Here is a 27,280-nt window from a genome sequence, read left to right on the forward strand (position 1 = left end):
AAATAGCGACAGGTTGCTAGCCCATCGCCTAAAAGAAGAATCCCAAGTTTATAAGCCAATCCCTTAGTCGCCTGTTACGACATCCATGGGAACGAGATGGAGTGGTCCTATTCTTTTTTTTTTTTTATTGGTGCCGGGAACCACACGGCACTAAAAAAAACAACAACGAAAAATTTCTTCCAGATCAAAGCTACTCGCTTGGACGAGAAGCCAGCATCAGACGAGCGTGTCAGAGTGTGTCGAACTCCTGTATCCATGACCTCGACCACTGTTCTGACTTCAATACGGACGGTGTGCAATGACGCCGTCACCGATGACAAAGGCGTTGCTCGGGTCATATTTGACACAGCTGATGATGACAGCCCGTATTACAAATTTGAGGTAAAACGTTTGAATTTATTTTATTTGAAGCGCCGCCGTGTGGTTTCAGGCACCAATAGAAAAAAGTATTGGACCACTTCATCTCTTTCCTATGAATGTCGTTAAAGGCGACTAAGGGATAGGCTTATATATTATTTTCTTATGTTACTTATATTGGGATTATCCGTTTAGGCGATGGGCTAGCAACCTGTTACTATTCGAATCTCAATTCTATCAAACCAAACAGCTGAACGTGGCCTTTCAGTCTTTTTATGATTGTTGGCTCTGTCTACCCCGCAGGGGATAAAACCTTTTTAATGTATGCACAAAAACAAAATGTAGGAAGAATTCGTTGAGTTTGAAAAATGATATCCTATGTTTTTCTTGTAATTTATGGGGACCTTTTTTATATACGGGACGAATTACACAGATTGAGTTAGCCTCGAAGTAAGTTCGAGACTTGTGTTACGAGATGCTAACTCAACGATACTTTGTTTTATAATAAATACTTATATAGATAAACATCCAAGACCCAGGCCAGTCAGATAAAGTTCGTTTCTCATAATGCCCTGACCGGGATTCGAACCCGGGATGTCACAGACATGCGCATTACCGCTGCGCTACAGAGGCCGTTAATTGGCTAATGATTGCCGTGAAATGGCTCTTAATTAATAATATTTACACTGTTTTGTCAACTCTTTTATTTCCCATGGATGACGTAAAAGACGACTAAGGGATAGGCGTATATATTTGGGATTCCTCTTTTAGGCGATGGGCTAGCAACCTGTCACTATTGGAATCTCAATTCTATCATTTAACCAAACAGCTGAATGTGGACCTTCAGTCTTTTGATGACTGTTGGCTATGTCTACCCCGCAATGAATATAGACGTGATTATATGTTATGTTATGTTATATTTACAGGCTACCCTCTACAATGACAGTACAGTATCAGCCACCCCACTACAGCTGCCGTCTCACCGGGGAGGCTCTGTCCACGCCGCTCTGGGACCACTCCGAACAGATAAATCATCTGAGAGAACATTCGTACCACTCTATCTTACAGCTAAGAATGCTAGCAAACCTATCACGGTGCATTTCGTGGTAAGTTCCCTTCTACATATAGTCACGTCTATATCCCTTGCGGTGTAGACAGGGCTAACAGTTTTGTTAAACATTCTTCTGAAATCTAATATGGACATACATGTAGTCAAATACATGTAGTAGTCATCAGTCTTTATTCTTTACAGGATATAACAATGTATTCTCTCGTCCACATTTTATTCTAAGTTTGGATAATAGTGAAGTCGACGTTGTTAAAGAAAATGCTGCAGTGCAGTTTGTTACCACTTCTTCTGCACTGACGCTTTGGAAGCGGCAGTAAACTTAGTTTTTAACTAATTTATTTGACGTCAACCAATGTTGTGAAACTAAAAGTTTTGACAATTATTAAGCGATATGAAGTATCCTATAATAATTAATAAAAATTTAGAATTTTTTTTTTTTTTTGATAAACATATACCACAATCTCAAAAAGACTGGAATGCCACTTCACATAACAAAATATGGAATGAAATTCAGCTATACGGCTTAATAATGGAATTGAGATTCAAATAGTGACAGGTTGCCGGGTAGGCAGAGACTACATCTTTCCACTTGCCACGACCTCTGCATACTCTACTCTTCATGCAAGCTCGGCGGTTTCGGGTACTTTTGACCTTACCCTTTACCAAGACGTCCTTAATTCGATCAAGATACGTTCGTCTAGGACTTCCCACTCCGACCTTTCCCTCCACACTCTCCTTGTATATCTGCTTAGTCAACAACACTTAATTTTTCAGATCATCACCAAAGGTGGTAATATATACAGATGGGGTGCCACAACCCAATGCGCATTTGCCAATGCCGACCATTTTCATATAACATCCAAAGACGTGTATTGCAATAATCCTGATCCCAAGATGGTATTTAAACTTGGAGTAACCCATGATAATGCGTCAGATTCGTTACTAGATCGCCATGATATGTTAAGAGTGATGCTGCCTCTAAAGATGTCACATCAGATGTGCCCGGATAGTCATATGGTCGCTTATTTTTATTACGATGATGAATTTGTCAGTGCGAGCAAGCATTTTGAAATGGACGACTGTTTTGCTAATAAGGTTGGTATTTTGATAACATTAAAGTTTATGGTAAGTGATTGTCTATTGTCGTTTCGGCTGTTAAGTGAGGTTTTGGTTTTATCTATATATTAAACGTAACGTAACGTAACAAATCGCAACGTATCGTTACGAATCGCAACTTAACGTAACATAACGTAACTTAACGATACGTAACGTAACGTAAGCAGATAACTTACATACACATGGTCATGTCTATATCCCTTGCGGGGTAGACAGAGCCAAAAGTCTTGAAAAGACTGATCTGCCACGTTCAGCTATTTGGCTTAATGATAGTATTGAGATCCAAATAGTGACAGGTTGCTAGACCATCGCCTAAAAAAAGAATTCCAAGTTTGTAATCCCATCCCTTAGTCCCCTTTTACGATATCCATGGGACAGAGATGGAGTGGTCCTATTCTTTTTTGTATTGGTGCCGGGAACCAACCACACGGCACTAAGCAAATTACTTACATACATACATACGATCACGTCTATATCCCTTGCGGGGTAGACAGAACCAACGGTCTTGGAAAGACTGAATGGCCACGTTCAGCTATTTACTTAAATTATTTACATAGATTAACGTAACTTAACGCTACGCAACGCAACGAAACGCAACGCAACGCAACGCAACTCACTTCATTTCCAGGTGGAAACGTCATGGGTAACGCGTCAGGTGGCTCCCGGCTCTATAGCCAGATTCCAGATCAGGGCGGACAGCAGAGCACTATGTGCCTTATCGGCTATAGACATAGCGTCCAAAATGCCACAAGCGCCCACGATGGCGAGCGCCATTTTAGCCGCCCTGAGGAGACTGCTGGAAACGCACAGGAATTTGACGGAGTACGACGCGGCTGGGCAGTGTTTCTTCAGTATGTTGTCAAAATACATTCATACATACATACATAAATGGTCACGCCTATATCCCTTGTGGGGTAGACAGAGCCAAAAGTGTTGAAAAGATTGATAGGTCACGTTCAGCAATTTGGCTTAATGATAGAATTGAGATTCAATTGTGGTTCCCGGCACCATTACAAAAAATTAAAGGACCACTCCATCTCTTTCCTACGGGTGTCGTAAAAGGCGACTAAGGGATAGGCTTATAAACTTGGGATTCCTCTTTTGGGCGACGGGCTAGCAACCTGTTACTATTTGAATCTCAGTTCTATCACTAGCCGCGTACCCACCTAGCGCACAGGCTCGCGCGGCAGCCTCGCGAGCCAGATGCCTCGGCTGGTGTGGACGTGCCTCGGGCTGCCTCGGGCGCACATTTGCTCGGCTGAGCGCGGCTCGACCCCGAGCCAGATGTTGTCGGTAAACTTGACGCGCTCAAAGGTGCCTCAGTGAGCGCTGTGCGTTAGGTGGGAACGGTTATGTTTTGGCTCGCGCGCGATGCTACTTCAAGTTTGTCTCTTGCCGTGTTTGTTTCTTTCTATAATATTGATATCATGGGCAGTCAGGAGGAGTCCATTCGTTTAATACAATTGTACAGCACGTACAAAGCGTTTTTGTTTTTTTAAACAATAGCCAAACAGCTGAGCGTGGCCTATCAGTATTTTCAAGATTGGTGGCTCTGTCTCCCCCGCAAGGGATATAGACGTGACCATATGTATGTATGTGTTTGGCTTAACGATATAATTGAGATTCAACTAGTGACAGGTTGCTAGCCCATCGCCTAAAAAAGAATCCCAAGTTTGTAACCCTATCTGTGAATCTACCAAATTTCAACAATATGAATGACTAAATGAATTTATAAATAGTATGTACTATGATATTTTCTTTGGTTAAACTAAATTTCGTCTTCAATGTCTCTCATAATGACGTTTTAAACGGGTTTTAGATAATAAGCCATTCAATTTTCAATTCCAGCAACAGACTCACCAGGCCTACCTTCAACAAGTTTAGAGCTCACATCTCATTGGCTCGCTGCGGCTGGAGTGAGATTGGTTGGCGGAGACATGACTCCGAGGAAATGTGACCCTGTCCCCGCCGCTATTATGGACGACGAACCCACAGTACCAAGGAGTGACTTCTCTGAGGTAAAGATTTCATTTTTCTAAATGCGTCATATTTTATTGTAGTTTATCTTACTATATGCCGTGTGGTTCCCGGCACCAATAGAAAATAGAATAAAACCACACCATCTCCTTCCTATGGATGTCGTAAGAGGCTACTAAGGGATAAGTTTATAAACTTGGGATTCTTCTTTTAGTTGACGAACTATTAACCTTTTACTATATGATTCTCAATTCTATCATTGAGCGAAACAGCTGAACGTGGCCAATCAGTCTTTTCAAGACTGAGTGGTCAATCAGTCTCTGTCTACCCCGCAAATTATCAAGACGTGATTTTATATACATATGTATGTATGTATTTATTTATTATTCGGGTCATTTCAGGCTTGGCTTTGGCGCCTAGTGGATGTTGGTGCCAATAGCTCAACAGTTGTAACGGCCCGCGCTCCAGACTCCATCAGCAAGTTCGAAGCCAACACCATCTGCCTCACCAAGACAGGATTAGCATTGTCTGCTCCTGCGACTTTACAGGTATACCAGCCAAGTTTTTGTCAGAATAGCTAAGATTTGCCAAAATTTTGTATCAAATTTTTTTTTTATTAATTAATTCTAATCTATAAAGTGAATGACATTGACATCAGAATAAGAAATTTCTTTACAAATTTCGTCAATTTTCTTTTCATACATAGTGATGAATTCTCTTTAACCTTCTTTTAGCAGTTGGCAACACCGGAGCGTAAATGTCATATCTTTGCTTCGTATTTAAAATTATTAAATTGAAATGCTGCAGTGCAGTTTATTACCGCTTCTCCTGCACAGATACCCTTGGAATCGGCACAAAACTTAGTTTTAAGTTAATTTATTCGATGTCAACTTATGTCGTGAAACCAAAAGATATGACAATTATTAATATGTTCAAGATGTCCCTTCAAATGGATGTGTTCATAATAAATTCATATTATTTTTTAATTAATTCAATAATTAATTTAATTAATTCATTATGAATTCAATTAATTTAAATTAATTCAATAATTCATTCAAATTAAAATCCATTCACATTTTAATCTTCTTCTTGTTTGGTTTCCTTCCGCCCAAAGGTTGACTGGAAGAGATTGCATTAGCGATAAGTCCGCCTTTGTACCATCTCCATCTGTTTTGTGCTGTTTTGTATGTTTTACTCTTATGGTGCAATAAAGAGCTTTATCTATCTATCTATCTGTTATTATTTACTTTTACAGGTCTTTCGTGAATTTTTCATCCACGCTGACAGTCCACGAAGACTCCGTCGAGGAGACTCCACTATCGTCAGATATCGCCTTTTCAACTATCTTTACGAACCTCTAAGTGTAAGATCTGAGATTATGTTTATTTTGATTTTCTTCTTTGATAGAAAAGGTTTCATTAAATTTTTAATATGTAGTTCACGACGTTCTTTAAACGATCGTCACCACTAGAATTTATCTTGTTAAACTCACCACTAAAATTTACCGTGTTAAAGTTCTCTTTTATAACTTTGTTTAACACTTTTCTAACAGGTTCAAATCCAAATCCTCACCGACCCCCACCTGGAAGGGCCCATCAACTACATAGAGACCGCTTGTGTTTCCCCAAGAGCTTCCACTGCGAGGCACGTGAACATCCGCGCTCGCCTGCCAGGATCCGCTAGACTCAGCATCAGGGCCAATGCTGTCAGCGACGCCAACTGTAATTCTACTACTAGGACTGGATTCAGGTATACTGCTTCTTCTAGCTTCAGGTATAGTGCCTCTTCTAGTTTCAGGTATACTGCCTCTTCTAGCTTCAGGTATACTGCCTCTTCTATCTTCAGGTATACTGCCTCTTCTAGCTTCAGGTATACTGCCTCTTCTAGCTGCAGGTATACTGCCTCTTCTAGCTTCAGGTATACTGCCTCTTCTAGCTTCAGGTATACTGCCTCTTCTAGCTTCAGGTATACTGCCTCTTCTAGCTTCAGGTATACTGCCTCTTCTAGCTTCAGGTATACTGCCTCTTCTAGCTTCAGGTATACTGCCTCTTCTAGCTTCAGGTATACTGCCTCTTCTAGCTTCAGGTATACTGCCTCTTCTAGCTTCAGGTATACTGCCTCTTCTAACTTCAGATATACTGCCTCTTCTAGCTTCAGGTATACTGCCTCTTCTAGCTTCAGGTATACAGCCTCTTCTAGCTTCAGGTATACTGCCTCTTCTAGCTTCAGGTATACTGCCTCTTCTAGCTTCAGATATACTGTCTGTTCAAACTTCCAGCTGTTAAGAGAGTTTGGAGAGCTTTATGACAGTAATCACTATCTTAAGCTGTCCAAGACTGGCTTCAAATACAGTTTTCTTTTTAAAGTGCCATCTCCTACCACAGTTTTTGAAAGAGTCGATGCTATCACCTACGCTAACTGTAGCTCAATTTCTATGATTGATTCAGGTATACTGCCTTTTATAGCTTCAGATTTACTGTCTATTCAAACTTCCAGCTGTTACCAGAGTTTGGGGAGCTTTATGGCAGTCGTCACTATCTTAAGTTGTCCAAGACTGGCTTCAAATACAGTTTTCTTTTTAAAGTGCCATCTCCTATCACAGTTTTCGAAAGAGTCGATGCTGTCAGCGACGCTAACTGTAGCTATCGCATCTTAAATGCAAATTTAAGATGCGATAATTTTTCTTGTAGGCGATGGACTGTCAACCTATTATTTGACTATTTGAATCTCAAATGAACGCAACTTTTCAGTTTTTTCAAGACTGTAGGCTCTGTGTTCCCCGCTAGGGATATAAGCGTGAGTGAAACTTGGTCTGCCTTTTTCTCTACGTCTTTGAAAAGAACATTATTTTTTTCTGAATTTGGACTGTATAGGTATGTCTGTATAAATGATTTTTTTTCTTAACAGTGATGAAGTCATCGTTCAGATCACGGTAGATCCAGAAGGCGTGCCAATACACGATCACCAGTCTGCTTTGCTCTGTGCCGAAGGTAACACAATTTAAGTAAATACTACTTAGATTCATGAGGTATTTAAGTCTATTTTACTTGTTCCTGTGATGAAGATGAAGTTTTTATCATCTTAAATAAATATAAATAAATAAATATATATGGGACAAATTACACTGATTGGAGTTAGCCTCGAAGTAAGTTCGAAACTTGTGTTACGAGATACTAACTCAACGATACTATATTTTATAATAAATACTTATATAGATAAACATCCAAGACCCAGGGCAATCAGAAAAAGTTCTTTTCTCATCATGCCCTGGCCGGGATTCGAACCCGGGACCTCCGGTGTCACAGACAAGCGAACTACCGCTGCGCCACAGAGGCCGACAAAACTTAACTTAAACCTTATCATGTCTTTAAGATTGCATCCTCTTATTTAAATTATTTAAGCACCATTAATTTGTTCTTACCTTCCTTTCTTCGTTTTATTGTTGAACATAAACTTGATTCAAATTATATGCTGAACTACTTGTTTTATAGTGCCGTGTGGGTCCCGGCACCAATAAAACCACTTAATAGGAACCGGACTAGAATATAATAGGACCACTTTTTCTCATGGATGTCGTAAAAGGCGACTGAGAGATAGGCTTATAAATTTGGGATTCTTCTTTTAAGTGATGAGCTAGCAACCTGTCACTATTTGAATCTCAATTCTATCATTAAGCCAAAAAGCTGAACGTGGCCTATCAGTCAGACTGTTGACTCTGTCCACCCCGCATGGGATACAAACGTGTCTATATGTATGTACTTCTTGTTTTAGACAATTATAAAACATATAATATAATCGACTCCAGGATCCATAGAGTCCAGCAGTTCCAGGATGAGCTGGAGCTGGCCGCGAGTGGACGCCGTGCCAGGCACCGAGAGCCTGGTGCTGTGGGCCGTGGGCGACATTTCGGGGCCCTTGTTGGCGGTAATTTGTATTTATGTACAGCGCCATCTGTTGGCTGTGGTTGATGTGAGTGGCAGATTTGGGTACAGCGCCATCTGTTGGCCGTGATTGATGTGAGTGGCAGATTTAGGTACAGCGCCATCTGTTGGCTGTGGTTGATGTGACTGGCAGATTTGGGTACAGCGCCATCTGTTGGCCGTGGTTGATGTGAGTGGCAGATTTGGGTACAGCGCCATCTGTTGGCTGTGGTTGATGTGAGTGGCAGATTTGGGTACAGCGTCATCTATTGTCCTTCTCCAGACTGTTTATTATAATATAACTTATAATCACCTCTATATCTCCTGGGGGGTTAGACAGAGCCAACAGTCGTCAAAAGACTGAAATTCAATTTGAATTTGCTTAATGAAAAAAATGACTTAATGATGCAATTGATATGTTAATGTATATAAGTTATAAATCAAGAAGATTCCTGGCACCAATAGAAAACAGAATAGGACCACTCCATCTCTTTTTTATTGATGTCGTAAAAGGCGACTAAGGGATAGGCTTTTACTAAATACAAATACTTTATTTGCTATAAATGCGGTACAATTATAGGTGTTACAAAGCATGCTCTATACTCTTCACACTATTTGCCCTTATTATATACTCTTGGGATTCTTCGAGATTGCAACCTGCAAACATTATACTAATCTCAATTCTATCATCAAGCCGAACAGCTGAACGAATATCAGTCTATTCAAGGCTGCTGGCTGACTAAATGTATGTATGTATGTATGTTCAAGGACGCCGATGCCCTGGTGCAGCTGCCTCGTGGCTGCGGGGAGCAGAACATGGCGCGCCTCGCCACCAACCTGCTTGCGCTCGCGCAGCTCCCCCCACAGGCACCAGCAGCCGCCGCGGCCAGGGAACACGTGGCCAGAGGTATACGAGTATTAACAGCATCTACACTAATATTATAAAGCTGAAGAGTTTTTTCGTTCGTTTGTTTGTTTGTTTGAACGCGCTAATCTCAGGAACTACTGGTCCGAATTGAAAAATTATTTTTGTGTTAATTAGCCCATTTATCGAGGAAGGCTTTAGGCTATATAACATCACGCTGCAACTATAAGAAGCTTAGAAATAATGGAAAATGTAAAAATAAACGGGGGCAATTATTCATCCTTGAGGGCTTCGGTGATGCCCAAAATAACTATTCCACGCGGAAGAAGTCGTGGGCACAGCTAGTTCAAAAATAAATCATGTCTGACTACAAGGCTTTGTGAGAAGATATGATGACATGAATGAATGAAAAAATGCTATAATATAAGGACAAATTACACTGATTGAGTTAGCCTCGAAGTAAGTTCTTTGAGACTTGTGTTACGAGATACTAACTCAACGATACTATATTTTATAATAAATACTTAATATAGATAAACATCCAAGACCCAGGCCAATCGGAAAAAAATTCTTTTCTCATCATGCCCTGGCCGGGATTCGAACCCGGGACCTCCGAATTTACAGACAAGCGTATTACCACTGCGAAACAGAGGCCATCTATAAATGCTATAATTATTTCACTTTCAGGATTCACTCGTCAACTACAATACGTGCATCCACTTGGAGGGTTCAGTGCGTTCGGCGCATCAGACGCGACGCCTTCCACTTGGCTGACGGCATTCTCTCTAAAATACCTGAGGAAAGCACATGAGGTAACATTTATTGAAATTCAAAATGCAAATTTAAAACTTTATTGTGACATTTCAATATCACTTAATAATTGTCATATGTTTTGGTTTCACAACATTGGTGGACGTCAAATAAGTTACTTAAAACTTAGTTTACTGCCGGTTGCAAAGCGTCAGTGCAGACGAAGCGGTAACAAACTGCACTGCAGTATTTTCTCCGACAACGTCAACTTCACAACTATCCAAACTTAGAGTAGACATGTGAAAGAGAGAATACTTATTTAGATTCAACGTACACTTAAGATCCATTTAACATATTTCATTTTCCGTAAATTTAAGAGCTAACTCTTGTCGGTAGAGTTAAGTGGAGGGCCCTCTGTCTACCCCGCAATACGTGATTATATGTATGTATATAATTATGTATTCATATACAGTACTTTTATATCAACGACTCGTTCTTAGAAAAATTATAAAGTTGAACAGTATTTATGTCTTCTCATCTGATCATGCTGTATGGTACGAAGTGTTAATGATCGTGTGATGCGGATCTCTCGTTTGTTTCCAGATTCTCTCCCCAGGGTTGCCATCCCCCCCAGCCCTGGACCGGGCGGAACAATGGCTTCTCAAGCAACAAATGGAAAATGGCTGCTTCAGAAATGAAGGGCAGGTGTTCCACAGAGAGCTTAAGGTAAATGAACGATTATTGAAATGGACTATCTTTTTAAAACTTTAATTAAAATGAATTCAAATTTAACTAAATCTTAATTTTTTTAATCTATAAAATATTTAAAAATCTTTAATACTTATAAAAAGCAAGAAAAAAAGAAAATTACAAACTAAAATTAATTAATCTTTTTTAAAACTTTCTACGGAATGTAAAAAGTTCAGATTTTTTTTCTAGAACGTATATAATGATTGTGTCATATCACTATCTGCTATTAAGTTTTCATGCCTAATGAGGAAAGCTTAGGCTCGAGAAAGTGAACACAGATTGTCACGTTAGAATTATCCAACCCTACCATAGACGAAGAAAAAAAGGCAGACGGAGCTTTACTACACGGCAAAATGAAGCTTCAATAGTATGCCCCGTCCCACTGTATATATACACGCCTCACGCACACACTCTCACCTATAGTGTGACAGTCAGCCGCCATTACGTCATAGATGCGTCTTAAATAATCTCACGAATGCATAAAGCTAACTTAATCTGCATATATTTATTCCACGCTCAAAATATAATTATATGTCTAAACTTTACATGTTGGGTTGTTAGAAGTTGATTGATATGATTGGATTTGAATGATAAGTTTATTGATAATAATAATTGAATGATAGCACGCGATGATTGATGATTGTGTACTAAAATAGGTAGCGACGCGGCGTGCGTGAAATCCTGACACTAGCAAATATACGCGAGATGAAGACGAGACTGTAGCGGGAGCGATGATTTGTGCCACAATAAAGATCTTCCGCTAGGCTAGGCTGTTATGCCCGGGGAACCGCGGCTCCGACGATGTTACGTCGGAGGTTGTATATATGCTCCAATCCGTGAAATCTTTGCTTGCGCGATTTAGACTCTTCGCTATTTTTGATTGGTTGTTGTGACTTGTGACGTAAAGATGGCGCCACAAGACTAATGAAGTATATGATTGACTAGAAATCATCAGCGTTATCTCCATCCAGGGCGGTCTGACCGAAGACGGGGAAATCGCAAGCGTGGCGCTGACAGCGTACGTGCTGAGCGCGGCGGCGGGCGGGCGCGCGGCGCGCGGCGCGCTGGCGTGCCTGCGCGCGCTGCCGCCGGGCGCGGGCCGCGCGGGCGCCGGCGCGTATGCGCAGGCGCTGCTGGCTTACACCTTTATGAAGCTCAGAAAGTGAGATTCTTTGTATCGTTCTTCTTGCACAGAGGGGCATATAAACATATTCCACTAGTCCCGGTTGCATAATCACCACTCTGGAGAGGATGACACGGGTATGCCTGCAACCATAGATCCTGGGTTGGGTAAGTCAGGTTTTTACACGAAGCAACTCCCATCTGACCTCCACAACCTTGGCAGAGTAACCTAACATGTATTAGATCGATCATGATTACACATTGATGTGCAGGATTCCTCACGATGTTTTCTCTCACCGTAAGAGCATCAGTTAATATTCAAAATAATGTACAGAACTTCGAAAATAGTCACTGGTACATGACCGAAGTGGGATTCGAACCTGTGCCTTTCTGCACATCACGCATTATAACCGGGCAGCTTACTGATTCGGCCACCGAGGGTCCAATGAGAAACGTTTCCTCTTATCTTTATCCTATGGGTTAATGACCGTTGAGTAAACCAGCGGTCCGCTTATCACCAAGTAATTTACATACATACATATGGTCACGTCTATATCCCTTTCGGAGGTAGACAAAGCCAACAGTCTTGAAAAGACTGAATGGCCACGTTCAGCTATTAAGTCAATTACCAAGTAATTTAAGTATTACTCCAAGGTATGAAGATGACCTGAGGAAGACCAACGAAGCCAGTCTGATAGAGAACAGGAAGGCAGCTGGTCTTGAAGATAACGAAGAAATGAGGGAACTGGCGAAACTTCTGAAGTTGGCCAAGCGGAGCGGAGAATTTGTCTGGTGGGAAACTAGTAAGTTTATCTTTGTTTAAGCTCTTTTTTTCCTTTTGTCTCCTTTTCTTAACTTTACTCATGGGGATCCCATGACGAGACCGGCTAGGGGATCCTGTTGGATGAATTATGCTTCTCTCATTCTGTTTAGAAATAAGCAACCTTTTTATGTTTGCAACTGGCCACAAATAAAAAAATAAAATTTTCAGACAGAACAAAAATAAAAAAGTGACGATCGAGAGACAAGTTGAAGAGAAAATTGTTAACATATAAGTCCCATTTTTTTTATCGATAATGTACATATATATAATGTAATTGTAAATGAAAATATACAGTTTTAAATTAGTTCAGAAAGAGTGGAGTTTTAGTTGCATTTGTTTTTAAGAACATTTTTCCCGTAACATAATATTTTAAAGTAAATTCGATTCGTATTTTCTGAGAGGCTTTAAACATGAGTCTAAAATAACCCAGGTATAAACAAGCTAGGATTTTGTTAAAATCGTAGACTATCAACGCGATATATGAAGTTTTTCGTACCATGAGAACCGCCGTGTGGTTACCGGCACCAATGGAAAAAGGATAGGACCACTCCGTCTCTTTCCCATAAATAAATAAATATAAATAAATATATACGGGACAAATTACACAGATTGAGGTAGCCTCGAAGTAAGTTAGAAACTTGTGTTACGAGATACTAACTCAACGATACTATATTTTATAATAAATACTTATATAGATAAACATCCAAGACCCAGGCCAATCAGAAAAAGTTCTTTTCTCATCATGCCCTGACCGGGATTCGAACCCGGGACCTCCGGTGACACAGACAAGCGTACTACCGCTGCGCCACAGAGGCCGTCAAAGAGGCAGTTTCCCATAGATGTCGTTAAAGGCGAATAAGGGATAGGCGAATATACTAGAGATTCTTCTTATAGGCGATAGGCAGCAACCAAGCTCTATTGTCTAATCTCAATTCTATCATAAAGCCAAACAGAATTTGGCCTGTCGTGCTTTTCAAAATGATTAGCTTTGTCTACCCCACAAGGGATATAGACGTGACAATATGTGTATGAGATTATTAATAACTTTTCTTCATTACCAGGCAGTCTGTCAACATCGATAGAAGCAACAGGCTACGCCCTGTTAGCTCTGTCTTTATGTTCTGAAAGACTACGAGAGTCTCATTTCGCGAATGAAGCGAGGGGAGCCGTGAGATGGCTGGCGACCAAGGCGAACCCTGCCGGTGGATTCGTTTCTACACAGGTACAAAACTAAAACTCCATCTCTTTCCCATGGACGTCGTAAAAGGCGACTAAGTTTGGGGTTCTTTTTTAGGCGATGGGTTAGCAACCTGTCACTATTTGAATCTCAACCACCATATGTATGTATGTATAAAAGTAAAATTAAAAAGTATTTTCGCCAGGCTTTCCAAAAGCGTCGGTGGTCGAATTGGTAAGGTGCCTGGTTAAAATGCGTGAAAGGCACAGATTCAAATCCCACCTCGGCCATGTACCAATGACTGTTTTCAAAGTTATGTATAATAGTTCGAATACTAACCGATGCTCTTACGGTGAGGGAAAACATCGTGAGGAAACCTGCACATTCAGGCAACTGGACGTGTAACCATATGATCCAATACGAGTTACCTGCAAAGGTTGCGGATGTCAGACGGGAGCCGCTTCGTGTGAAAACTTGACTTATTCAATCCAGGATCCATGGTCAAAGTCATAACCCGGGTTCCTCTCCAGAGAGGAGAATGCAACCGGGACTAAAGCCAGTGAGAAGAAGATCTTTTGAGATAGAGAATATATTAATTCGCCAGTCTATGAAATGTTTGCTTGCGCGATTTAGACTCTTAGCTGCGATTGGCCGAGCGCGTCGCATTCTTCGCTGTGATTGACTGATAGCGTGTGACGTTAGTAATGTGGCCACATAGGTTTTTATGTGTGAAATAGGTGAGTCGGAAGTTACCTGTTGTATTTACTCGACTTTACCACTCTTGGTTCGTCAAAAATGGCACTAGAGTTAGAAAAGAATAGATTTATTTTCAAAATAGGAAAAAAGTAATCACTTATCGACGTTACATAACTTAAATCTAATTATACCTACTACCGGTCCCAAAACGTTGTAGAAGAAGCGGCGAAACAAACTACATTGCAGCATTTTCACCGGACGTCAATTTACAAATACAGATGTCGATTTCCATAGATGAATGCAGATTGTCTACATTTAAAAAAAACGTGAATAAATATCTACACAATTAATGATTTCAATACGTTCTTCCCGTGAAAGAACAAAGTTAAAAGAAGATAATGTAACTTTCAATCATTATACAAATTGAAACTTACGAAGTTAAAATAAAAATGTGCTTAAAACCCATCATATTCCAGGACACCCTGGTAGCTTTAGAAGCACTGACAACATGGCTGTCAATCCAACCACTGCCCGTAGCGAACCTCACAGTGACCGCTAAGAGTGGTCACACTGTGAGAACGGTCAGGCTGAAGCCGGGGGTCAAAGTGCCGGAGGTCACCAAGGTGGAGGTCAGCGAACAATTGGATGTGGAAGTCAAAGGTAATGTCGTAAATGCGAGGATTAAAGAACATAATGAATAGAATAGATCAGATTTACTTTCCTTGATATTCTCTTAAACATAGTCCTAATAAAAGTTGTAGTTATTCTATTAGTTAATTTTATTTTGACGGCTTCTGTGGCGCAGCGGTAAAACGCTTGTCTGTGACACCGAAGGTCCCGGGTTCGAATCCCGGTCAGGGCATGATGAGAAACGAACTTTCTCTGATTGGTCTGGGTCTTGGATGTTTATCTATCTAAGTATTTATTATAAAATATAGTATTGTTGAGTTAGTATCTCGAAACACAAGTCTCGAACTAACTTCGAGGCTAACTCAATCTGTGTAATTTGTCCTGTATATATTTATAGCAAAACTAATCCTTATAAAGGTTATAGTTATTCTATGAATTTTAAAATTATCTCGCTAGACCTGCGACGTTTTACCTAAATGGCACAAGTGCTCTAATCGAATTCAAGATTTATATAAGTATTCTTAGACCTTACTGTACCTACCTTAATATCTGTGCCTACGGAATTAAAAAAATCTTTAAGTTCGGTAGCAACAAAGTAGCATCTTGAGGGCTTCAATAATGCCCAAAATAACTATTCCACGCGGACGAAGTCGCGGGCACAGCTAGTAAGATAATGAAAACAATTAACATTACTTCATCCAAAATAGCATATTGAGGGCTTCAATAATGTCCAAAATAACTATTCCACGCGGACGAAGTCGCGGGTACAGCTAGTAAGATAATGAAAACAATTAACATTACCACATCCAGGAACCGGGTGCGCCCTCGTCCAAGCCACTCGCTCCTACAACACCATGTCATCAACTTACAACAACAAACAGTTGTCGGTGCAAATCAACGTGCACACGGACGGACAGTTCGCTTGTGACAGCAACAACACAGCTTGCTTCTGTGCCGCTGTTGTTGAGGTAAATCTATACTAATATTGTAAAGCTGAAGAGTGTGTTTGTTTGTTTGTTTGTTTTAACACGCTAACCTCAGGAACTACTGGTTCGAATTGAAAAAATATTTTTGCGAATAGACCATTTATCGAGAAAGGTTTAAGACTATATAACATCACGCTGCAACTATAAAGAGTAAAGAAATATGTGAAAAAAACGGAGAAAATTATTCACCCTTGAGGAATGATGCCCAAAATACCTATTTCACGCGGACGGAGTCGCGGCCACAGTCTGGAATATATGTTGCATTAAAATTAAAAAGGGACCGTGTGGTTCCCGGCACCAATAGAAAAAAGAATAGGACCACTCCATCTCTTTCTCATGGATGTCGTAAAAGGCGACTAAGAGATAGGCTTATAAACTTGGGTTTCTTATCAGTCTTTCCCAAAGCAATCCCCTGCAAAAGGTTGCGGAGATCAGATGGGAGTCGCTTCGTATAAAAACCTGACTCACCCAATCCAGGATCCATGGTAAAAGGCATAGCCTGAGCTACTCTCCAGAGTGGTGAGGATGCAACGAGACTAAGCCAGGAGGAAGAGGTAGAAGACCTAGAATAAGGAGGTGATGTTTATACAGGGTAACATTTAAAACAACTGCATCCTTTTAAACATAGACTATACCCATGCTTCTGAGCTGTTTAAGCCTATTTTTATTTAAATTAAACGTCATCATTTTCACATTTAAAAAACCCTTAAAAACAACGTCACACGCTTCATTAAAGAGCAATACTATAAAAATAAATTAAAACTAAACATGTAAATAAATGTCTTAACAATAAATTATTTTTCTAGTATCAAGATCAAGTAAAGTACAGAGTCGTTGACCTCTGAATCTTACGCGTCGCTTTTCCGCCGGCCGGGGTGATATGATTATTTAGGATCGTGGATTTTTATACTTTTATTTTTTTTCGTATTTTCTGTAATATGAACCGATATTTTTCTTTTAACGTTTTTAAATATCCTTTAAATGAGTACACTTAACAGTTAAATTTATGCAGTTGAATTAAAAGTCACCCTGTATAAATAGTGTCCAGTCATTCTTTTTATAAAATTACCTAGTGCCAGCTACCGAAATCTCATGCAATTAATTAATACTACGCTTAAACAAGATGAAACCTCCGACAGGCGTGTGTCGTGTGGGTGGGAGCCTTTCCAGAGATGGCGCTGTTGGAAGTATCTCTGCCGGGCGGGTATACGGCCGATGTGGCGTTACTTTATACACAGCTACACCAAACAAATGATTGTAAGTATTTATTACTTATAGTAATTTATTAATCTACATTTAAAATAAAAAACATAAGTATTTAAAAAAAATGAGAATCATGTCGAATTTCCATTTATAAGATCCACACCATTAAGAATTGATTGCTGAAAAAATAAAAACTTAAATTGTTGGCATCAAATATTGAAAAATCATGTCGAATTATAATGTAAGATTTAAGAAAAATTAAAAACAAAGGTTAAACCTTAGAATGTATGGTGTCGTGGTATTACCAAGAGCCTTGCCAGAGATGGCGTTGTTAGAAGACTTTTTTGCCAGGTCGGGTACACGGCTGATGTTACATTGCTTTATTCTCAGCTACACCAAACAAATACATGTAAGTGTTTATAAAACACTAGCTTTTTCACGGGACTTCGTTCCCGTGGGAATTTCGAGAGAAAAAGTGACCTAAGTTATTTATAAAGGTCCAAATTTCATTAAAATAGGATCAGTAGTTTTTGAGTTTATTCGTTACAAACATACAAAACTAAAAATCTATTCTCTTTATAATGGTGTTTATTGATTGATTAAATAAATGTATGGCGACAAGAATAGCGACAGATGAGAAAGGAATACAAATGTTTGAAAAAAAATCTGTAATATGAAAATGAAATAAGCGCCAAAATGGGTTTAATTAAAAATTTCTTCATTCGCAGTATTACGCCGTATAGAAGTATCCACTAGCAGTGGGCGGGCGACCTTGTACTTGGCGAGTAGGGACGGCAGCGACTCCCTGGGGAGCGGGGGGCATCGCTGCTACTCCATACACGCCATAGGACCCAAGACCAGGACTAGGCCAGCATATGCTAGGGTTATGGACTATTATGCACCATCGGTTAATGATACTCAGGTTAGATCTTTATTTATGCGAAGCTTTTTATGATTTAATTAAAATATGTCATCAATGAAAATTAATTCAATCCTCTATTCTATTTTTAATAAATTTTAATAGTCATGTCGTCCGCTTACTAAATGATTCTAGCGGTATGAGCAGTGAGACCAATCTATTTATATGTAAAGGTACGCAAAAATAGAACGAGCCCCAAAATGCTTCCTTGTGGAACTCTAAAGGAAACAGAGCAAGCATCAACATTCTCTTGGAGTTTGTCTGTTTTATTCTGTGCTGTAGATTAAGGCATATGTCTCCATATAGACATTTGTCCTGAGACAGATGATATCTTCAATTTAATAACGATTCTGTTATGTTATTATATCTGAATAAGTATTGCTCATTCATAGCTGAATGTGTATCAGCAGTATAAACAGTTATTTTTCACTTAAAATTATTTTTGCAGATGTACACGATTCCCGAAGAATGTCCACCGAGAATAACTACAGAAACCAATGAATACCACTCCTCAGATAACCTGTACGCTAAAGCAAAGTCACTTAAAGACGACGAACTAGTCATAATGCATGAATACTCATTCGAAGATATACCTGAAGGTATACCTCTGGACGATCCTTTGTACGCCGATAATTTAACACAAGATCAAGCTGCAACAACTGAAACCATAAACACTACACCAATAGTTTATATCGCAACGGATAATCCATACGCTAACAGAACACAATTATCAGATAATATTGTAATGGACGATTATAACTCTGTAATGCATAATACAGAATTTAACGATCTTCAAGTAAGAGATTCGCATCAGGTTGATAATAATGGTGAAGAAACAAGCAATTTAGATGAAGTTAAAAAAGAAGATGTTAAAATTCCAGTGAATAGCCAACAAGATGTTAAAACTCTAGAAAATGATTTAGAACAAGGTCTTTTAAGGAATGACTTTGAAGTGAAAACTCAAAATAAACATAGAATAGAAGAGAGGGATGATGAAAAAGAAAGGCAAGATATGATACCGGAATCTGAGAAAGACAATCCGAATTTGTCAAGTTTCCACGTGGTTGACTCTGACAGGGATTTGGACGTGCCCACAGGAATCGAAGGACCGATTCCTGCTGTTGTACTCCCGCCAGAAAACTTCGTCGCTGGAACATTGCCATCGATTTTACAACCAGGTAATTTTAGGTTTATTAGAAGTAAACAACTTAACGTTTAGAGTAAATGAAATAATTAGAGAAAGAAGAGATTCTTCAGCTGGTGCACTTCTGTTACTAGAGGTCGATGTGATTGGGAGAAGTACCAGCACCTTTTTGGGGTAGGGGGCGTTTTGAGGAGCATTTCATTCAGTTCTTTAAAAGGATTCTGTGTCCGTTTTGAAGACCATTCCGTTGTGTTCTTTAAAATGGACGCTAGCAAAAGTGCTTAGGTAGTTTGTAGCTTTTTTCAAATGCTAATTTATTGAAATGTTAAATGTCAGTGGTCGAATCGGTCTGGTCAAACGCGCTTGCGCATAATGGCACCGGTTCGAATCCCACCGCGGCCATGTACCAATGACTATCTTCGAAATATGTACATTAGTTTGATAACCAACCGATGCTCTTACGGTGAGGGAAAACATAGTGACGAAACCTGCACATTCTGGTAACTGGATGTGTAATCATATGATCCAATACGCGTTAGGTTCCCCTGCAAAGGTTACGGAGGTCAGACGGGAGTCGCTTCGTGTAAAAACCTGACTCACCCAATCCAGGATCCTTGGTCAAGAGCTTACCCCGGGCTCCTCTCCAGAGGATGATGCAACCGGGACTAAAGCCGGGAAGAAGAAGACATTTATTTATTTATTCTTTATCCTACATCCTCCTGGCTTTTGTCCCTATTAAGTCATTTTCATTTCATTTCCTTTTATAAAACCGTAAGACTCGTAACGTGTTTCAGGGTTTCTCAAAATCTTTAAATCTTCTAGGTGTTCCGCCTCCCAGATTGCCTCCGCTAGATATGTACCGTGGTTTCGGCTACCACCCCACACGAGGCGTACTCCCTTACTACTTCCACCACCAGAACCCTTACAGGAACTACAGAAGATATAACTCGCCTGTCGGATAATATAAAAAAACATGCCAACATGTTTTTTTTAGACGTACCGAGCGACTTTTTGAACAAGAGCGAAACATAGAAGGTTTAAAAAATATGAGTTAAAATATTAAGCTAAACATGCAGCTGAACGTGGCCTAACAGTGTTTTTGTGACTGTTGGCTCTGTCTGCCCCGTAAGGGATAAAGATGTGATTATGAATGTTTGTGGTTTATTAAAGAAATCTAAAGTGAAAACATTTAATATATTTCAATTTGATCCGTAAGAAAAGTAGAAATTTTAAATTCTTATTACGGCTGGGTATGTTCTTCTACGTAAAGTTTTAGTGTTCAATGTTTGTGGTTTTATTCTAAAAATTTTGATGTTATTTTTAAAACAATTCGATATTATCTAAGTATAATGTATGTGTATTATGAGGATCTCGCGTATACATACAATATTATTAAAATATATTTTTTTAAATTTGGCCTGTCACAATTTTAATTTTAATTCTATCATAAGCAGTACAGCTGAACGTAGCCTTCCAGTATTTTCGAAACTTATGGATCAGTCTGGGGTCACTCCATCTCTTTCCCGTGGATGTCGTAAAAGCCGACTCGGTCGGCTAATAAACATGGAATTATTTTTTAAGGCGATGGGCTAGCAACCTGTCACTATTTGAATATCAATTCTACAGCCATACAGCTGAAAGTGGCCTTACACTCTTATCAAGACTATTGGCTCTGTCTACCCCGCAAGGGATTTAGACGTCACTATATGTATGTATGTTTGTGTAAGTTTTTTGTAAATAATTAATACGCGTGTTGACATTACGATTAAATATAGAACAATGTTATTTTGAGTACTACGTAATACTATATCCATGAAGTATGTATGTACTTACTATTAGCACTTCCATGTAAATAACTTAATATTTAGAATGAGTATTTTAAAGAATCCATGACTATTGTTTAAGTAATTTAGGTTTAATTAAAATGGTTGCATTTAATTATTGTACTCGTATTTGAACTTCATAGCTGCCACAATTTATTTAGGCTGTGAATAAATTTTGTATTTATTTAAAATTTGTTTTTTTATTTACCCTTTCATTGTGATTAGAGCGTCGGTGGTCGAAGAAAATGCTGCAGTGCAGTTTGTTTCCGTTTCTTCTGCACTGATGCCTTGGAAGCGGCAATAAACTTAGTTTTAAGTAATTTACATATTTGACGTCAACCAATGATTGATAGTATCCTATAATAATGAATAAAAATTTTGAATTTGATAAGGTGTCCGGTTAAAATGCGTGATGCGAAAAAGGCACAGGTTCGAATCCCACCTCGGCCATGTACCAATGACTATTTTAAAAGTTATGTACATTAATTTGAATACTAACCGATGCTCTTTCGGTGAGTGAAAACATCATCGACAACAAGACACATTCAGCACCTGCACATTCGGGCAACTGAATGTGTAACCATGATCGATCCAATTCGGGTAAGGTTTACCTGCGAACATGTATAAAACCTGACTCACCCTGACTAATCCATGATCAAAGGCGTACCCCAGGCTCCTTTTCTGAGATGTGAGGATGCAACCGGGACTAAAGCCGAGGTAGAAGACTTAGTTAGCCCACTAATATAAATGAGAAAGTTTGTGAGGATTTGTGAGCGTTTTACTCTTTCACGCAGAAACTACTGAACGGGATTTATGAAACTTTGCATGCAGTTGAATAGCTTAAGACATTGGAATAACCGTATATTTATAGAGGTAAGCCGGACGAAGTTGCGGGCAACAGCTAGTGTTACATAAATTTGTTACGCTTAAGTACTGAATATACATACATACATACATATGGTCACGTCTATATCCCTTGCAGGGTAGACAGAGCCAACAGTCTTGAAAAGACTGAATGGCCACGTTCAGCTATTTGGCTTAATGATAGAATTGAGATTCAACTAGTGACAGGTTGCTAGCCCATCGCCTAAAAAAGAATCCCAACTTTGTCAGCCTATCCCTTAGTCGCCTTTTACGACATCCATGGGAAAGAGATGGAGTGATCCTATTCTTTTTTGTATTGGTGCCGGGAACCACACGGCACACTGAATGGCGGTACTGAATATACTCAATATAATAACCACACGAGTATTAATAGTCCTAACGTAGGTAGGTACGTTAGAACTATCAATACTCGTGTGGTTAACTTCATTGGGACGTAATCTCTGGCTACGTCATCGGATACAACAGAAGCGAGTGCTTTTATCTTAGGCCTAGACGAACATTTCTTGATCAAATCTAGAGTACCTACCCAAAACCGCCGAACTTGCATGAATAGAGTTATGAATATTGATGAAGCGAAGGTGCCTTGTGGTTCCCGGCACAAATACAAAAAAGAATAGGACCACGCCATCTCATTCATATGGATGTCATAAAAGCGACTAAGGGATAGTTAACATAGGTACTGCGCCAATCGCCTTTCTATTTGTTAAATAAAACACTTTAATGTTCCATGGGAACGAGATGGAGTAGTCCTAGATTTTTTTTATTAATGCCGTGAACCACACGGCGTTATATATCAAATTTATATTAAAAACCACGTTATTTTATATTAAAAACCAGTAGAACCAATACCCTCCTTTACCAAAGTCGGTTAGAAATGCACAAACGGTAAACAAATTAGGCGTGTCGTTTTGTTCGCATCCGATATCAGATAACGGTGTCGATGAGTCAGGGTGCTTACTCAGAAAATCTTTACGATACCGCAACGTCTCACTTGAGTTACGTGCGAATTTTAAAAGTTATATGCTACGGTCATAATTATATCATCGAGTTATATGTATCAATATTAAATACTAGTACGTTGTTATTTTAGTCATTATTATGAACATAAGTATATTAATCACGCCTTTATTCCTTACGGGTAGACAGAGCCAACACTCTCGATAATACTGAAAGGAGCAGAAATAATATATCAGTCAATGCTGAAAGGCCACGCTCAGCTGTATAAATTAATGACAGGGTTGACATTCCAATTTATAGGCAGTGACGGGTAGCCGAATCATCGCTTGAAATAAGAATCCCAATTGTATTAGCTTCACCTTTGATCGAATTTTGTGTCATGTGGTTCCCGGCACCAATAGAAAAAAGAATAGGACCACTCCATCTCTTTCCCTTGGATGTCGTAAAAGGCGACTAAGGGATAGGCTTATAAACTTGGGATTCTTCTTTTAGGCGATGGGCTAGCAACCTTTCAGTATTTGAATCTCAATTCTTTCTTTAAGCCAACTAGCTGAATGGCCTATCAGTATTTTTAAGACTGTTGGTTCTATCTACCCCGCAAGGGATATAGACGTGATTATATGTATGCATGTTGATCGAATTTTACAATCTGCTCGGGACACATACTATGTTTTCTTCTCGCCACCATCAGCATCAGGCCAGCATCACCGTATTTAGACAAGACAATTTTCACAAGCTTAAAAAGGTAGCAAAGCCAACATATTAATAAGATTATTACATTAGGTGGAGTACAAACATAAAGCAAAGCCAACGACTGTTGATGTATCATATCTCATAATACGGCTAATGGTTCATATAATACTTTTATCGTTTTTTCGTCGAGGTAAATAGTAGGGCTCCATTTAATAAGCTCGGCTGAGTCAGTCGGTCGGCACCATGAATGATATCTGTATGAACTAAGCACGAAGTAATGTCAATAATTGATTAACATCATAAATAAAAATAAATGCTGTCCTATACAAATTGAGGGATAATCTGATCCGATATACATATTCACGTCTATATCCCTTGCGAGGTGGATAGAGTCAAGACAAAGGCCACGTTTAGCTGATAGAATATTCAAAAAGTGACAGGTTACTAGTCCATCGCCTAAAAGAATCCCAAGATAACAAGCCTAACCCTTAGTTGCCTTTTACGACATCCATAAGAAAGAGATTGAGTGTTCATATTCTTTTTTCTATTGGTGCCACGGTAAGTATTGTTAAATCTTGACAAATTTTGAAAAATGGCGAGTTCAGGTTTATTTGCTTTATATGCTTGCTTCCTCTTGGCTTAAGTCCCGGATGCATCCTTACCTCTCTGGAGAGGAGCCCCGAGATGCCTTTGGCCATGGATCCTGGATTGGATGAGTCAGGTTTTGGCAAGAAGACAAACCCGTCTGACCTCCACAACCTTTGCAGAAGAACCTAACTTTATTTATCGATCATGATTACACATCCAGTTGCCTGAATTTGCAGGTTACCTCACGATGTTATCCCTCACCGTTACACCATCGGTTAGTATTCAAACTAACGTACATAACTGCGAAAATAGTAATTGTTACACGGCCGAGGTGGGATTCGAATCTGTGCCTTTTAGCACCGCACCTTACCGTTTCAACTGCCGACGCTTAATTTGCCTTATCTTCTTAATCACGCTTTTATACTGAAAAAGTAATATTCCTGTGGGATGTGCGGTAAACGACTACAGAAGGTAATCTTCTTCTTAAATTTAAGAGCTAACTCTTGTCGGTGGAGTTCAGTGGAGCTTTCTCCATTCATCTCTTTTCTCAGTATTTTTTGGTATGTTGAAACATTTACTTTTTGCTTTATTTGATCAGAATATTTTATTCTTGGTCTATTCTTCTCTGTCCATTTTAATGAGGTAAAATGGGGAAGAGCCTAAAACAAAAGGTAGTAGAGTACAAATAAAGCACATGCAGTCAATTACCACAATACCCATGAAAATAACTAAGTATATATAGGACATAGATAAGTAGACTTTGTTATCGTAAATGAAAGGAAACAGTAGTTAGCAACATTTTAATATATATTTTTATTGAAATGAATTCAATACAGTACAGAATACTTGGGTTTAATGTACGTTGTTTATTAAAAAATAATTATAATCATTACAAAATAAACCTTATTGAAGTTATAATCGTTACATTATTATAAAAAAAAAACTTATGCTTCCAATCGCACTCAAGCCATAATGTATGGACAATATATTTCTAATTTCGTTCCTCCCCTGCGTTTTGTTTGAGCAACACTCCACTTTAATTTTTTAAATTGAAAAATATTGAATATATTGTGCTATATTATGTTCCTAAACGCTGCATTAAAGCTAGGTGGACAATTAGTTAAATTAACTATAATTTAAATGCACCATTGGGATCACTCCCTTACACAATCCTGATTAATTTTCACATAACACAGTTATGCAAGCAATATCCAATGCAAATAATACTGATTACACAAAATACACAGAACCAAGTGGATGGAGTCCAACATCAATCAACAAGTAATTCAGAATTTATGATGGAATTTTATTGTTACAACATTTTAATTGACATGGTTAGCTTTTAAACATCTGTTTCAGATATTTATTGCTTACACAACAATCAATCATTCGGGAAAGCAAATAAATTAAAAATTCAAACACGATGTTTCAGTCAGGAGTTCCTACGAGACCTAGACTTAGTACCGCACTAGTGCGATTCCACACCTAAATACACTATCCTGTTAACTCAATGCTACCGACAAAAATGGACACAACTCGTTGTTTCCACATCTCTTTGCAGACAAGTCCATTGGCCATTTGTGAGTGATTGACACCAATCAATGAACGTACTGACAGTAACAAAATGCAATAAAATTTAACAGTTACGATAGCGATTTCTCTATATATTCATAGATAAATACGCGCCGGGAAAGGACATCCCGGTGCCCGTAAACATTTGAACAAGATTTATTCTTACGCGTATATATGTACACAGGCGTGGAGCAGCCGCTGCGGCTCAGAGCGCAGCGGCAGGACATCATTGACTCTTCAGCTCCTTACCAATAGTGTAAGAGACAAGACGTGCCCAGTCAATCTTGCTCCGGGTTACAGGCAGTTGTCGCCGCAGCGCTTTGAAAGTTGTATCGCTCATTGTCTTGTAGTTATCAGAAATTGCAGTCTGATACGCGTTTTCGGCATCGCGAACTAATCGCACAAATTCTTTAGCAGTTGCTACCTCACCGATAGCAACTAAGGGTGCACGAACCTCTTTGGAGCTAACCAATTGCACATTTCCATCTTCATAATAATGAACCTGCACGCGAAGCATTCCACGAAGCTCAGCAGGCCCAGCGCCCACGGTTAGCGACCACACTGAGCGCCATCGACCATTCCAATAATTCTTCGGCTGGAATTGATGATCTTCAATACACGCGGTGAGTGTCACGGCACCAGATTCTAAAGCTCGTCCCACCACTAAGCTAGCCCCGTGTTTGTAGTGTGCGGCCACGTACGCCGTGAGTTCGTCATCGAGCGCAGAACGCCAGGGCTCCGCCACTCTGTCCGGTTCATACGGTTCGTATTCCGATGCTTCTTTACGTAAATGGTCATACTTGAATAACCGTTTTGAACGGGGATCGAAGAATCTACCGCCACCGAGTTCATTGTGGTCGGTAATTAGAGTATGGAGTTCCGAGCCTTCGAGGCGAACGGGCGTGAGCTGATCCTTGTTGTATTGCGCAAAAGCCCCGCTAGCGCCTTCTTTTAGAAGGGTATCATTATTTAGGAGAACCCTGACATCGTTGAACACTTCATTGAATTCACCTGGAGGCGAATGAAGAATAAAATCCGAAACAATTCTAACTTTTTCCTGATCACTTATCACTTCGTCACCGTCCGCCGCCATTTTTAACACTTTTGACAATAATGACGGATTGACGGATGTGCAAAAAATGTCGCGCTTGTCGTCTGCGTTCAGAAAATTACAAATTGTTGAAAAATAGTATTAAACCTTGTACAAAAGTACGTTAATAAAATCTTGTTTATTAAATTCTGTCTTGTTTCGGATATT

At 39.4% G+C, this 27,280-nt stretch overlaps 2 protein-coding genes across 2 annotated transcripts in view; one reads left to right on the top strand and one right to left on the bottom strand.

Moving 5' to 3' along the window:
- LOC106136425 (pregnancy zone protein) overlaps nucleotides 1-21,405 on the top strand; it is a 38,075-nt gene extending 16,670 nt beyond the window's left edge. Inside the window, exons 9-30 of the mRNA XM_060949724.1 lie at nucleotides 184-381; nucleotides 1,284-1,463; nucleotides 2,201-2,521; nucleotides 3,171-3,393; nucleotides 4,391-4,560; nucleotides 4,921-5,067; nucleotides 5,775-5,882; nucleotides 6,072-6,268; nucleotides 7,427-7,509; nucleotides 8,325-8,443; nucleotides 9,208-9,346; nucleotides 9,992-10,116; nucleotides 10,658-10,780; nucleotides 11,776-11,966; nucleotides 12,581-12,729; nucleotides 13,811-13,971; nucleotides 15,099-15,282; nucleotides 16,063-16,220; nucleotides 17,378-17,495; nucleotides 18,170-18,363; nucleotides 18,809-19,538; nucleotides 20,327-21,405. Coding sequence (XP_060805707.1) covers nucleotides 184-381; nucleotides 1,284-1,463; nucleotides 2,201-2,521; nucleotides 3,171-3,393; nucleotides 4,391-4,560; nucleotides 4,921-5,067; nucleotides 5,775-5,882; nucleotides 6,072-6,268; nucleotides 7,427-7,509; nucleotides 8,325-8,443; nucleotides 9,208-9,346; nucleotides 9,992-10,116; nucleotides 10,658-10,780; nucleotides 11,776-11,966; nucleotides 12,581-12,729; nucleotides 13,811-13,971; nucleotides 15,099-15,282; nucleotides 16,063-16,220; nucleotides 17,378-17,495; nucleotides 18,170-18,363; nucleotides 18,809-19,538; nucleotides 20,327-20,466 — 4,158 coding nt within the window. The 3' untranslated portion in view covers nucleotides 20,467-21,405. The remainder of the gene's footprint in view (nucleotides 1-183; nucleotides 382-1,283; nucleotides 1,464-2,200; nucleotides 2,522-3,170; nucleotides 3,394-4,390; nucleotides 4,561-4,920; nucleotides 5,068-5,774; nucleotides 5,883-6,071; nucleotides 6,269-7,426; nucleotides 7,510-8,324; nucleotides 8,444-9,207; nucleotides 9,347-9,991; nucleotides 10,117-10,657; nucleotides 10,781-11,775; nucleotides 11,967-12,580; nucleotides 12,730-13,810; nucleotides 13,972-15,098; nucleotides 15,283-16,062; nucleotides 16,221-17,377; nucleotides 17,496-18,169; nucleotides 18,364-18,808; nucleotides 19,539-20,326) is intronic.
- Nucleotides 21,406-25,236: 3,831 nt separating this feature from the next.
- On the bottom strand, nucleotides 25,237-27,144 carry LOC106136435 (F-actin-capping protein subunit alpha). Its single transcript, XM_013336985.2, has one exon. It carries the CDS (start codon nucleotides 27,113-27,115, stop codon nucleotides 26,249-26,251), a length of 867 nt encoding a protein of 288 aa, XP_013192439.1. The 5' UTR covers nucleotides 27,116-27,144; the 3' UTR covers nucleotides 25,237-26,248.
- Nucleotides 27,145-27,280: the final 136 nt, after the last annotated feature.

The sequence above is a fragment of the Amyelois transitella genome, chromosome 19 (assembly GCF_032362555.1).
Source record: "Amyelois transitella isolate CPQ chromosome 19, ilAmyTran1.1, whole genome shotgun sequence".
Taxonomy (NCBI): domain Eukaryota; kingdom Metazoa; phylum Arthropoda; class Insecta; order Lepidoptera; family Pyralidae; genus Amyelois; species Amyelois transitella.

Bases quoted from the DNA above. Each gene is read 5' to 3' on its own strand.
- LOC106136435 (XM_013336985.2), bottom strand. From the start codon at position 27,115: ATGGCGGCGGACGGTGACGAAGTGATAAGTGATCAGGAAAAAGTTAGA.